The sequence below is a fragment of the Adelges cooleyi genome, unplaced genomic scaffold (genome assembly GCF_023614345.1).
Source record: "Adelges cooleyi isolate 19-005CV unplaced genomic scaffold, UGA_ACOO_1.1 ACOO_flye_CR_arks_rails_tigmint_CR_PRNA_167, whole genome shotgun sequence".
NCBI classification, from domain to species: Eukaryota; Metazoa; Arthropoda; class Insecta; order Hemiptera; family Adelgidae; genus Adelges; species Adelges cooleyi.
Genome location: NW_026095824.1, coordinates 121191 through 135674, shown reverse-complemented (window position 1 = coordinate 135674; position 14484 = coordinate 121191). Strand labels below are relative to the sequence as shown.

Sequence of the window (14484 nt, the reverse complement as noted above, 5' to 3'; positions counted from 1 at the left end):
TCTAGATGTTGGCATAGTTTGTGAACTATTAAGGAACGAAGTGGACTGTTCGTTTCAACACAAACCTCTATTGAAAACATCTGCACGCGGTTGTCGACCGACTTGAGGAACTGGTCGATCTTGTTCAGCTCGGCTATGTCTGTATTTTCCTTATTGACATCACTTTGTTTTGAGTTAACTGGACCTTTTCTCATTTTATCTGCGTACAATTTGAGAGACATTAGCGCTGAATACATTTGATTGTTGTTTTTCTCTATAGACGTGGTCATTTGATAAAACATCGTCAAAGCGTTCAACATGTGCCCTGCTGTATCACTAATTTTACTTATACCATTGTTGCATGTATCCACACATTTTAGAAACGGATTCTTTATAGTTTCCCTACACGCAGCAGTCAATCCATGCTCTAAGATCATCAATTCTCTGAGTTCGTGAGCGTATTTGCAACCCAAAATGTTCGCCATCTGACGTATTTTTTGGTCCACGTTATTATCGTGAGTGACTGGTAATACGTCAGATAACGTGATAACTTTGTTGTCTATGATTTTAATATTATTTAACACATACCATTTTGGTGCAATTGAGTTAATGAAGTTAGCGCGTTCGTCAAAACATTCGACCCAATTGATATGTTCTACAACACACCACATTGCACTTAAAATCAGCACATTTACAATCGAAATTACATACATGTCAACGTAGTAGTGTTTTAAACAAAATTAACTTGACTATTAAAGATCAGCGTTACAGTTTTGGTTTTCAGTAAGAGAACTATACTAATCTGCGTAAAGCTTTAACTAACAATTCAAGTTTAAGTCTATGTAAATCTGATACATAAATAGTTAAAGATATTCCGTGAAAAATCGATGGTATTATGTTTTTAAGTTGCGTGTTATTGTAGTTAACAAAAACAAAATGTATTTGCTTAGGGGAACTGCGCCTTAAAACTCATTTAGATAGGTGCGAAAATGTTGTAAAAACAATTTTTGTATATATTGTTATTATTTATATTATTACTTTAAACTGAAGCAAACTAGGTCGGATTACTGTACACAAAAGTTTCCGAACACGTGTTGGAACTTTTATGAAATACTGAATTCAAAAACATGTAATAAAGAATTCAAAATTCAATAATTAATAATTAATTTAATTTAAATTACTGGCGTGGCGAGTAATATTTAATTTGCGGAAAAAATCAATTATTTAGTACAGTCCTAAAAAATTAGTTCAGTCTGGTGGCGAACTATCTCTAATCTACTGTATTTTGCAAAAGCTTTAACAGTATCGACATCATACGTAAATACAATTAAAAAAAGTTTAACTAACTTTTGCTGGAATGTACAACATCTATGTAATTGGTTCCATAAACCGTGTTAGAACTAATGATGTTCCATAACGGTTCATAGAACGAATACTTTTAAGTAGTGCAACCCACTTAATTTTTTTTAAATTGAATAATTTATTTATAATTTACAAATTTTGTTAAGTAGATCAACTATTAACAATAAAGAGCTTATTTCGCTAGCTTAATAGTTTCTATATTTTACACTCTTTTAGATGTATACAACTTAAAAAAAAATATATTTTTTCATAGTTGTTTGGTAATATAAAAACGAAGTTGTTATTATTAAATTTAGCACTAACTAAAAAATCATGGTACTAACAACACTGTAATATGTATGATTTTAATCTTAGAACTTAAACTTTTGGAAGTAATTTAGATTGATTGCCCATGAACTTTGGGTTTAATTTCCTGATTGACATGAAAACAGTTGAAGTATTCAGAATAAATATTGTATTCACAAATACAACCGAATTTAATACGAAAACACTACACACTAACTTTCCGTAATAAATAACTTACACGATTCTAAACCTCAACCACCCGGCGCCCATTGTTTTTTTGAGGAGAAAATCAATATTAATTTGAATTTACGAGTAGTATTAAAAAAAAGAGTGTCTCTCTAAAATAATAAGAACATCGTCCAGTGGTGTAAATAAATAAATTCGGTCCTGATGCGAAAAACCAAAGGGCCCTCTTTCCTATTCAGTATTCAGTTTAAATGTAGAAGAACGAAATTAGATACATGCCTTTAATAGTTTATGTATTTTTAATATTTATTTTATTGAATAACATATATATATATATATATATAAACATAATGTATATATAAAGGGCTGCGGGGAAAAAAGATCAATGTCAATTTTTGTTCATTCTGAGAAAATCATGTTTTTAATTACAAACATAATACATTTTGCCTGTATGCTTAAACTTCCGGCGTTACTCTCGACTAATCTGTTTTTTCCCTGGTTCGAGCGCATAAAAGATACAATATGTCGATACAAATAATTTGATACAAAAATCTCATTTTTAAAAAAAATTGACATTGATCTTTTTTCCCCGCAGCCCTTCATATTGTTATTGTTTACACTACAGACATCTACAGTAATTGTAAGCAGCTTATCATGATATAACTAACGATTAGTTATATCATGCAGTTTACAAAACAATACGAGTATTTAAATAGTATTAAAGTCTATTAACTCTTAACAGGACCGGTGCTAAGAAATATGCAAGGGGGGGTGTCAAAATAAAGATGCCGACTTTAAAATTTTAATTACCGACTAAAATATTTGGGTACTTTCGTAAATATTTTATGACATTTTACATCATGAGGGTCATTTTTTATTATTTTTAAAATAATTAGAAGAAAAATGATAATGATGTGATATTGTTATAAATTGTGACTAGATTTTTTTTATTTTTAAAATGTTTTTCGGAGCATAGAAATATTTTAGGCAGCTAACAAATTTATCTATTACTAAATTTTTCAGATCTCAGTCACCAATACTAAAACAGATTGAGCTCTACTTTAAAAGCATTATTTTAAAAATGTTTGAATTTATTTAACATAATTATAACGTATTGCAGTTGAAACTGCAATTTAACCGAGATAACGACGGCCACTGTTTTTTTTTGGACAACCTAAGAAATAGGAGGAAATGTAATATCTTTACAAAGTCGATCGGATTGATGAAAATAAAAATATATACTTATAGAGGGATAGAATGTTTGTTTACAATAGACCAATAGGTCCCATGACCGAACATAGTTTGATATAATATACACCACAGTTATTATAAACAAATAATAATACTTCTGCTAAAATCGGGAATAACCGAAAATGCATTGTTTTTTTTTATACTAAAAACTAAAATTATATTTTCGTATGGTCGTCCGTATGCCGACTATTTACTATTCAGTCGCCAGATTCCAATAAAAATTATGTACCTACCAACTTTTATAAAATTAAAATAATAAATATGTTATTTGTATAATTTTATGGGGGTTATGATATTTACCGACTTTTTGTTCCGAATGTGCCGACTGTGTATACTTGAGTTTTCCGAGTGAGGGGGTGTCAAACCCCCCCACACCCCCCTCTAAGTCAGGCCCTGACTCTTAATTGCTAAAGCAATGAAAAATAAAAAACTTTATTTGAAAAAATGTTTAGAAAATATTTATAACATTAAAATAAATTAAATTATCTTAAATTAGATTCTTAAATCGCCATCTACCAAACAACTTTTAAACTACGACTTATGTTTGTCTTATCAATGTTGCGCGGTGTTGTATCTTATCAAATTTGTGAATCGAAAACATAAAAACGTGTTTTCAAAAACTACGAGTTTTGAAAATTGTCTATGTACTAAGTTTTTAGTTTTGTGATTTTATTGTAGTTGCATTAATTGTTGGAAAATCATGTTTTGTAGTTGTTTCCTTTAACATTTTTTTTTTCTAATATTATTTTAAAATGGATGACTTCGACAACAAGAAAAAGGAACATCGGAAACCACATTCTGGTAAAAATTATATTCTTTAACAAAATCAGTTTTAAAAAATTATTAGTCGTTGGGTAATTAGTTTTATTGTTTTATTTATTCACAGGTAGAAAAGCTGACAAAAAAGAAGTTAAGAAAAAATATGATCAAAATGAGGAATCTGCAAGAAAAAGAAATCCAAAAGCATTTGCCATCAACTCGGTGGTTAATGCCCAAAGACGTTTTATGAGGTGTGTTTAATTTCAATTTTGTTCAATTTATTTTTGATGAATTTGATGTACTTTATTAAAAGTAATCAGTTAGTTTCAGCATTCTATTAATGAAAATTATAAAATTTGAAAACTGAGTTACTTTTATAATTACAAATAAAAATTAACTGAAAAAGTAGAAATGTTCTTTCCTTAGTGGTGCTGAAGAATTAAAATCCGTTTTTGATAACTTTTTAGTATTAATGACCATGACTTTATACACATTTATTTGGTTTTGTTTTAATGATTTTTGGCTTACCAAAATTAATCATAGGTACAATGCATGGGATAAAAATGTATACTAGTTACATAATACAGTTAAGTGACTGACGTGAAAAGTTTACTTAAGTCAAACTTAATTTAAGTGTGACTGAAAACTGTGCGTCTGATGCAGGGTTAAGCAGAGGACGTATGTCCTCTATAATAATGTGGCATGATTTTTATTATATTTTGCAATATTTTTAGAGCACAAGATTTGGATACAAAAAAACAACATATACCGCTAGTGGATCGTACACCACTAGAACCACCTCCAATTGTTGTTGCTATAGTTGGACCGCCTAAAGTTGGCAAAACTACGCTAATTAATTGTATTATTAAAAATTTTACAAGACAACCTTTAACTACCATTAGTGGCCCGGTCACCATTGTATCTGGTAAAAAAAGACGTATCACATTAATCGAATGCAATAACGATATAAACAGTATGATTGACTTGGCAAAAGTAGCTGATCTTGTACTCCTTATGATTGATGCATCATTTGGCTTTGAAATGGAAATATTTGAGTTTTTAAATATTTGTCAGGTAAATTATATTTTTTTTATCACATTACTTTGACATTTTTTATCCAAAATTGCTTGTTTTAAATATTGTTTTTTCTTGTTAGCCTTTATTTATACATGTTTCAAATTGCCATTACAAATCAGCTTGCATAAACAAATGGCTGTAATTTTGGTTTTCTTCACAATTTGAAATGTGCTATTTTTTGTAAGAAGTGTCAATTTACTATTAAATTTTTAAAACATTTTTATTTTTATTTTAGGTTCATGGAATGCCTAAGATAATGGGCGTATTATCTCATTTAGATATGTTAAAAAATAGTAAAACCTTAAAACGAACTAAAAAGTTACTGAAACATAGATTTTGGACTGAAGTCTATGCAGGAGCAAAGTTATTTTATTTATCAGGTGTGCAACGTGGTGAATATTTACGCAATGAAGTTAAAAACTTAGGAAGATTTATTTCTGTTATGAAGTTTAGACCATTAACGTGGCAAACTTCTCATTCATACGTTCTTGGTAACTTTTTTTTAATTTAATAATTATACCTTTTTTAACCTTGTAATTGCAAATTTTGATTAATTTACATATAGTCGATCGAATGGAAGACCTTACTCCACCAGAATCTATTCGCCAAGACGAAAAGTGTGATCGACGTGTTAGTTTGTATGGATTTGTACGAGGTATCCCAATGAACAAGAAAAGTAGTGTACACATTCCAGGTACCTTATAATTAATAACTGATTAAATTTAGAAAAATAAAAAAACTGACATAATAAAATTATGAAGCAATATGTTCAATTTTAGTCTGATACGGAGCTAGAAATTATGAGGTATGCTTATTTTAGGTTGTGGCGATTCTCCTATATTTGATATGTGTTATCTTCCTGATCCTTGTCCTTTGCCGGAAAAACAAAAGAAAAGAAGTCTTGTAGACAAAGAGCGTCTTGTTTATGCACCATTTTCTGGAGTTGGTGGAATTGTTTATGACAAAGATGCAGTGTATGTTGAACTCGGTGGAAGTCACTCTCATAGCAAAGTAAGCTATTTGATTATTAATTATTATTTATATGTATTAGTATTTTTACTAAATTTAAAGGTCAATTTATAGATTATGAACAATACTGGAGTTGAAGCACCTGGCCGTGATTTAGTAAATAATATTGTAGAGACACAAGATACTTTGGATCAAAAAATGGCACGTAGTGAAGTTCAGATATTTTCCAATACTCAACCAATAACTTCTACTGATTTTGGACAAGAGTAAGTTTAATACGAATCTAAATTAAAAAAAATCTCAATTCTTAATACTTATAAATTATGTATATATTTATTGTTATAGTGCTGAAATGGAAGGAGAAAGCAAAATGTCAGTTGCTAACATAACAGATTTAAATGATGGTCGTAATCGTCGTAAAGTGGTTTTTCGTTCAGATGACATGCAATTTTCAGATCTTGATGATACTGATAATGAAGTTGACAATGAAGATGACAATGATGATGACGATAATGAAGAACTAAATGTTGTTAAAGAATCTGAAAATAATACTGACACAAATTCTGATTGGACCGACAGCGAAGAAGAAACTGATAATAAAAAGAATTCCGAAGACCAATCACGTTTCTACGGTCGATCATTTGGTAAAGAAAACTCAATCAGGAAAAAAATTTCTGACGAGTTGGCCAAATTAGATAAGATTAATTTGGAATTTAATTCGGGAAAATTGATTGACGAAGATGAAGAGCTTTGCAGCAATAATAGTATGGAATATGATGATGACTCTGACGAAGAAGATGAAAGCGAAAATTATTTAGATACGAGTCACGCTGATGAAAATAATATGAGTGATGATGATAATGATAGTGACGATGATGACGATGATGACAATGAAGATAATCATTACAAAAGGACAGAAATCAATGATAACTCAAAAAAAGATATTATATCAATTCAAAATCAGACTCTAAATGAAGATACCACATTGAATTGGAAAAAAAACTTAGCACAAAAAGCTACCAATGCATACTACGAAAGACAAAATTCTGTGGCCAATCTTTGGAAATTAGTTTATGGTAACTATATTTGTATATTTTGAGGTTTTTTAAAAAATATATAATTATCAGGAGTGTAATAATAAGATTAGGGTTTATGCATGGCTCTGAATATATTATTCACACGAAAGCTTAAGATAAAATTCAACTTTTTTCTCAATAGTTATGTTTATTATATTCCTTAGCATTTAGCCATAATACTGTAGTTATTTGGTTCAGGTGTATGAAAATAACATAAAGATAAAGAATTATTTGAAATATAATTTCATTTAAAACTATTATGTTTTTTTTAGGACAAGAGATAGGAGAAAAAAAAGAAAATCAACTAAAAGAAGAGAATGATGAGTTGGGTGGTCTATTCCGTAAGTCAAATCTAAAGAATTTAAAAAAACAAAGTCAAAAAGAGGATATGGACAAAGAAGATGTATCTAAATTTGATGTAGAGCATTGTCACGATTGGAGTTTACCGGAGGTAAGAATTTAAAATAATTTTGTATTATAACTTAAGTACTTAAAATGTTCAAATATGTGTTTTAAGGTTTGTGATAGTATTAAAGACTTGTTTGTGACTGGAAAGTGGAAACGCAGTGAGGATGCTGCAACTCTTTTAGAACAAGATGATAATGAAGAACTATATGGAGATTTTGAAGATTTCGAAACTGGAGAAAAAGTTGAAAATCAAAATTATGACTCAGACGGCAGTAATGACAGCAATATTAGAAAACCTAATAAACCATTAACTGAAGAAGAATTGATGGAAAAGAAGAAAAAATTAAAAGAACAATTTGACGAGGATTATGATGACAAAGAAGGTGGTCCGACAACCTACTACGATGAGTTAAAACAAGAAGCAGCTAAACAAGCTCAACTTAATAAGAGTCAGTTTGAAGGAATGGATGATGAAATTCGTGTACAGTTGGAAGGTTATAGGGCTGGAATGTATGTCCGAGTTGAATTGGACGCAGTGCCTTGTGAGTTAGTCACACATTTTGATCCAACATATCCATTAATTGTTGGAGGATTACAGAGTGGAGAAGAAAATATAGGATATTTAAAAGCAAGTATTAAACACATTTCTCAGATTTCAAATTTAATGTTTACATCCGATTATAAGGTCCTAATCATAAAGTTGTATACTCTTATTTATTGATATCAAGTTTCCAACAATATATTAAGTAAAAATAGTTAAAAACAATTTGTTAATTACATTTTTTATTTAGGTACGAATTAAGAAACACAGGTGGTACAATAAAATATTAAAAAACAGAGATCCTGTAATTATTTCAATGGGTTGGAGAAGGTTTCAAACTTTACCAATTTATTCTAAACAAGAAGATAATATGAGGCATAGGTATGGTGATATTTTACTTTTTACAATTTAATTTTAAAAACCGTAAAATTTATAGTTTATATTATTATTTTACAGAATGTTAAAATACACACCTGAACATGTGATGTGCATGGCACATATTTGGGGGCCTATGACTAAACCAGGGACAGGTTTCTTGGCTGTTCAAGATGTATCCTCTAAACAAGTACGCCATGCTTCATAATTCTTTTAGCATACATATCAATATCATGAATATTTATTACTAATTTTTGTTCTCTACAGTCTGGTTTCAGAATAACAGCCACCGGTACTGTGGTGGACACCGATCAGTCAACTCAAGTTACTAAGAAATTGAAGTTGACTGGAACACCTTTAAAAATTTATAAACGTACTGCATTCATTAAAGATATGTTCAATTCCACTTTGGAGGTGACTAAATTCGAAGGAGCTCGAATTAAGACTGTATCTGGTATTCGTGGCCAGATTAAGAAAGCATGCCCGAAACCAGAGGGCTCTTTCAGGGCTACGTTTGAAGATAAACTCAAAATCAGCGGTAAATGTTTAATTTAAAATTAAGTTATTTTTATAAACAAAATCAATAACATAATTATATTTGTATATTTAGACATTGTATTTTGTCGTACGTGGTACAATGTTGAAGTTCCCAAGCTGTATAATCCGGTCACATCATTACTTTTGCCTTTGAACGAGAAGAACTCTTGGCGTGGTATGAAAACTACTGGTCAATTAAAGAGAGAGCAAGGTATTAAAGGGCTTCCACAAAATGATTCTATGTACACAGTAAGTATAAAATTTAATTAATTTTTTTTTCAAGAATTACATTTAAAATTAAATTGTTTCTTTTAGCCCATTCATAGAACCATGAAGTACTTCAAACCGTTGAAGGTGTCTAAGAACTTGCAAGCTCAGCTGCCATACAAGGATAAACCCAAGACTTTAGCTACGGCCAAAACGGACCTTAAGAAGCAGCGTGTGGCCGTGGTCAGAGACGGTCACGAGGAGCAAGTGGCGTCATTAATGAAGATGGTACGCACCACGTACAAGGAGAAGAAGCGTAAAGACAAGAAAGACATGAGAGTGAGAGTGAGGTCACACAAGAAAGATATCCAAACCGAAGTCAGGGCAAGGTACAAGAGGGACCAAGAGAAGAAAAAGGCAATCATGAGGAAACGGAGTAAAGCTTCATCGAGTAAATAATTAGTGTTAAGTTTATGTACATTTATTATTTGATAATATAGTTACAAAAATCAACCGCTGTCTTAATTATTTACTAAACAACGGTCAACTCGCCGTTTCTAATTGAACAACTCTGCTCCGTAAACATTATGACTATGTCTGTAATATGCGTTGTAATAATAGAAAAAAATTACATAATTTCATAAAATGTCTTGCGTTCTAACTATCGAAATTCCCTAATCGTTTGCCTTCGTCTATATTGTCGAGCTAATCTCGGGTAGATATAATAGTTACACTATTTTGTCATATTTTAAAAAGGCACAACCATCGTAACTTATCTCTCAGTGCGACCGGACACCCGGTAGATATTCTGTACAGAAATCGATACATTTCTTGTGTTTTGCGTTGATACTTATTCTCCTTTGATTTTGTTGGCCGCACTCGCCATCAACGCGTCTCTCAAAAGTTTCGAGGCTAAGGTACTAGCGGCCTTGGTGATTTTGCAAAACAGGTAGACGACCACCAGAAACGCCACGGACACGACCGCAATGACGTCCAACAACAGGTACTGATACCAAGCCAGGTTGAGCGCGTCTGATTTGAGGTGGTGGGCGCCGTTGTGCCTGAGCACGTACTCGGTCCAGTAGACCACCAAATTCTCGAGCGACACCGGTCTGTCCTTGAACCGCCTCGAATTGATCTGCGCGTTTTTCGTGTAACTGTTGAGGCAGACGTGACATGATCGACATTAGTTTAGTAAATCTCCCTAAAACCGGGAGATTGTGAGACAGTAAGTAAAAAAAAAACACCCAAATCTGGTTTTGTTTAATTCCAGGAAATGTTTGATATTCACAAATCACAATGATAAAAATGATGAGTTTCATTGGAGTTAAACGCACACCCAAAACGGCTTAAATGGCTAAGTTTAAAAAAAAAACCGGGTTATTTCCAACTTTGGAAACCAATAATTTACTCACTTGGCGTTGAACAGGAGCTCCTTGATGCTGACCAATAACTCAGATTCCTCGACGGTCATCAGGTCCATGGTGATAGCCATACCGGCGGCCACTAGGTTCTGTAGGTTTCTCGGTTGGTCGTAGTAAACGGGAAAACCCAAAACCGGCACGCCACCATCTATCGCCTCGTACACGCCCGATATGCCGCCGTGGCTGATGAACAACTTCACATTGGGATGCACTGAAAATTTCGATAATTACAAAAAAACCTAGACCGACGGTGTAATTTACAAACTCATACAAATTAGTATTTTCATGGATGCTGACTATAGTTTGTTGTAATTATTTTGTTTGGTATCTCGCTATTAATTTTAAATACATTGTTTTTAAGTACATATGCATATTGTTTAGGTTAATGTGTCGTCTATTAATCTCCATTTCTACCTCTATAAAGTTAATTCTTTTATAATCGCGCTCGATGTTCTCAGTAACTGCTGAGCGGATTTGATTCCGGTTTCTACTAATGGATAGAGCCTTCCACGGGGAAGGTTTAGGTGTATAATATGGGGGTACTTTATTAAAAAGAAAAGTTCAAAGTCGAAAAAATAACCGTAGCCGACCGGTGTGTATGTTACGGTGGAGTGCGGTGTGTTAAACTTTTGTTGTTCGCCGTGGTTTTAGCACAAAATATATTAAAGGAGAAGAGTCGTCACTTCCAATGTAAACGAAAAAGTACGGGGATTTTTATATCATATACAACAAAATAATAATACTTTGTTGCAATTGCATTTATTAATAAAAAATATTACCCGGGCGACGCCGGGTACACTGCCAGCTAGTTTAATAATATATTAGTATAGAATAATTATATGACATGATTAAATGCATATTATATAATACAGTAAACCACTTGAATAGGTGATTAACTAAAAATTAAAAATATAGATAACAAGTATTTTCGAGTAACTATGACGTAATAAAAATACCAAAAGAATAGATTGGCGACGTACACTCCTTTTGATTAATAACTATATTGGGAGCTCCTAAAGTATCTCAGTGTATGTTGTATTGAAGCAATAGTGTATTAAAATTGCATAATTGAAACGCCGCGTTACCTATTAAGACTTAAGAGTATTAAAAGTGGTCTGTTTTTAGGACGTTTCAGACCTAAAACCCTGACAAAATCAGGCCTGCTTAGATTGGTCTGATTTTAATTCTTGAAAAATATTTGGGTTTATCGGCCTCTTTTCTTTGTTATTGTGGGAATCGATTTTTGATATTTTAATTAAAATTGTGTTTGTACTTCTAAAGCGGAAGCTTATACAGATTAATCTGAAAATAAATTAATATCGTCGAAATTTGTATATATTTGTCCGATGTATATTGCAATCGTATTTAACGATAACTGATAAGTGGTATAACTAGGAGTTCTCATTGTAATAATCGAATTTAATACCAATACTATAATACAGTATTGTAATTTTAACTAGTACAGAATAAATTAAATCAGAACGGTCACTCATGAAAAAATTGCACGGGATCAGGAAGAATACGTATACTGGCGCTTCAAATCCTAACGTATTAGGATGGTACTTCCCAACCATATTTAATATGGACACCTGGCGGCTGGCATACCAATATTGTCGGATTCCAGGAAGGAAACTGTAACTTTACAACGCGCCTGTGCTATTAGGGAAAATATAGCACCGTGATTTGGTTTACATCTCATACATATACATTTTTCGGTGATAAATAATTAGTAATGTTTTACCAAGACAGTATATGATTGTGAAATGAGTACTTACGAAGAATTTCGCGTTGAGGGAACCAAGTACCGGTTATCACGTTGTCTGGTTTGTCTTTCATTTCACCTTCGTATTTCCACAAGACGCGCTGTGGGATTTGGCGAAATACGTTTTTAAACGTGTTTTGAATGTGTTCTGGTAAAGTCGACATATCCACGACTGATCCGAAAGTGAAGTAAATGACGCCGTTCGGCGAGTTTTCAATAAATTTTAAAATGTTCTAAAAATAAAGATTGATTTAAGACTAATACATTTAGATCGTATTTTAAGAATGACGCATATATATATATATATATATATGACATTCCAATTGTTTATTGCAGTTTTGAAATTAAAATTAATAATTTTTTATATGATAAGTATATATTTTGTACGTCTTACCTGTGGTATTTGACGGGGTGGCTTGCTCAAGTGTATGCCGCCTACGTGAACGATGTTGGGGGCCAGCGGCATGGCCGGTTCAGTGATATGATGGCTGTTGACTAACACTACAGACGGTTTAGCCTTGTTGGCCGTATCGTACGGCCGCCAGTGGGACGTGCGTTCGGCGTACCACCGCACCAACTGTCCGTAAGCGTAAACGGCCGTGTTGGCCAACCGGTGATGAAACGTGTTCAAACGGGATCCGTATAACAGGTGAGGTACATATGCCGGATTGGCCGCGTGCCCGATGATCGACGGTTGCATGTAGCTGATCATGGGCGACGGCACGACGTATATCATGGGCAGCCCGACGGCGGTGGCCAGGTGCGACACGCATTCCGAGCCCAGCGGTTCGGTCACCAGCAGGTCGAACTCGGTGGAACCGTTTGTCATGATGGCTCGGATCTGTTTCATATCGTAAATCGCGTCGCAGAACTGACGGCTCCATTGGACAACGGACGGAACGAAATACGACAATCGATTGTAGTCGTAGAACAGCGAAGACACGGATTCGCCCGAATGCCGCTGCAGTACGTGTGACGTGTCTATTTCGGTGTAGTTGTCGCGGTCGTCATCACCGGGGTAAGACGTGTACGCCACCACCCGGTGTCCACGGTTTGTCAGCGCTCGCAGTACGGCGCTCATGAAGTTCCAGTGGCTCCGGCCCGGCACCGTCTCCACAGCCAGTATGTTGGCGGCGTGGCACCGCCGCACGTGAGCGGCCACTAGCAACACGGCCAATACGGCGGCCGTCACGTGAAAAAACCGCGTTCCGTTTACCATCGCGTGAGTTTACTACAACAAGTTTTCCGTGATGTTTTTTTCGCTTGAGGAGAACGAACGTTTGGAGGGTCAGAGTATCATTGGGACTCAACTGTCTGTTTTTAATGGCATATAAACAATCTCGGGTTAATACTTCAACAGGAGATTAGTAACGGCTCGCACAAGACAAATTCTGCGTAATCCAGATGGTTCACGCGTATCGCGGCTGACCTCGTTGGGAAGTGGCGTGCATATTTCAGTTAAGTCTTTACTCCTTTGTTAAAGTGAACGAATTTATAATCTTGTTTTTTTGTGTAAAACAAGTGGCTGACTATAAGCGTTCAAATAATAATAATTATTACGTAACCCGTTCATATTTATAACTCATCAAAACAATATCGGAACATCCGACAAGAGGTTATTATGCACTTCTGAAAATATATTCTTTCCAACGCTGCGGTGCAGTTATACTCTACCATAACCGTAGGGGATAGATTACTTAGTAAAATTAATATGACCCAGCAGTTCAGCTATGATGCTGGAATCGGAAGAAATATAAATATTATGGTTTCTATTGCTAAGTGTTTCAGGAAGAATCAGCCAGCTACATATAATGTTAACTAAAGGACTAACCTTTAATTGCCAGTACAGAGACGGTGCGGCGATTGTTTAGTTACAAACACGCACAATGACCAATATTGATTTTGGGTGATTTGATACAATATTTGATCTAGCCAGTCATCATATTAAATTTTAATATTTATATATTTTTATATTTGTTTAGTGTTCTCTACCATTTTTGTATTTATGTGACGTGTTTTTTTAAATTATGTTAATAAAAGCCAATGATGGACTAAAACTGAAACTATAGCAGTTAATATAACTATGGGCGGTATGAAATATATTATAAACTATGAAGGCGTGAATCACGAGGATCTGGTAAAAAAAATAAATTATCACTTTCTGACATGTATATTTTTTATTTCTAAGCTCAATGGACCTTATGTAAACAATATTTGTTAGTTAGGCGAAGCCTGTCGAAGCGACATAACCTTTTACTCAAATCTTAACAAGTAAAAACGTCGTTG

At 33.5% G+C, this 14484-nt stretch overlaps 2 protein-coding genes across 3 annotated transcripts; one reads left to right on the top strand and one right to left on the bottom strand.

The window, feature by feature from the left end:
* Window positions 1-3661: 3661 nt before the first annotated feature.
* LOC126832860 (ribosome biogenesis protein BMS1 homolog) lies at window positions 3662-9618 on the top strand. The gene is made up of 15 exons (XM_050563877.1): window positions 3662-3864; window positions 3950-4073; window positions 4557-4896; window positions 5135-5390; window positions 5465-5593; window positions 5720-5910; window positions 5983-6134; window positions 6214-6944; window positions 7217-7395; window positions 7462-7980; window positions 8144-8274; window positions 8350-8458; window positions 8536-8806; window positions 8879-9054; window positions 9121-9618. Exons 1-15 carry the CDS (start codon window positions 3816-3818, stop codon window positions 9469-9471), a joined length of 3708 nt encoding a protein of 1235 aa, XP_050419834.1. The 5' UTR covers window positions 3662-3815; the 3' UTR covers window positions 9472-9618.
* LOC126832861 (UDP-glucosyltransferase 2-like) lies at window positions 9471-13625 on the bottom strand. Of its 2 annotated transcripts, none has more exons than XM_050563878.1 (4): window positions 12593-13620; window positions 12212-12431; window positions 10428-10647; window positions 9471-10169 (listed from the first exon to the last, which is right to left on the bottom strand). In XM_050563878.1, exons 1-4 carry the CDS (start codon window positions 13415-13417, stop codon window positions 9863-9865), a joined length of 1572 nt encoding a protein of 523 aa, XP_050419835.1. In that variant the 5' UTR covers window positions 13418-13620; the 3' UTR covers window positions 9471-9862. The 2 variants fall into 2 exon arrangements, with proteins under 2 accessions (XP_050419835.1, XP_050419836.1); XM_050563879.1 differs by having other exon boundaries at window positions 10102-10216; window positions 12593-13625.
* Between the last annotated feature and the right edge of the window lie 859 nt (window positions 13626-14484).

Bases quoted from the DNA above. Each gene is read 5' to 3' on its own strand.
- LOC126832860 (XM_050563877.1), top strand. From the start codon at position 3,816: ATGGATGACTTCGACAACAAGAAAAAGGAACATCGGAAACCACATTCT. The intron at 4,074-4,556 runs GTGTGTTTAATT...CAATATTTTTAG, and splicing joins GCCCAAAGACGTTTTATGAG to AGCACAAGATTTGGATACAA. The intron at 8,275-8,349 runs GTATGGTGATAT...ATTATTTTACAG, and splicing joins GAAGATAATATGAGGCATAG to AATGTTAAAATACACACCTG.
- LOC126832861 (XM_050563878.1), bottom strand. From the start codon at position 13,417: ATGGTAAACGGAACGCGGTTTTTTCACGTGACGGCCGCCGTATTGGCC. The intron at 10,648-12,211 runs GTAAGTACTCAT...CGAAATTTTCAG, and splicing joins CCCTCAACGCGAAATTCTTC to TGCATCCCAATGTGAAGTTG. The intron at 10,170-10,427 runs GTGAGTAAATTA...CTGCCTCAACAG, and splicing joins GAGCTCCTGTTCAACGCCAA to TTACACGAAAAACGCGCAGA.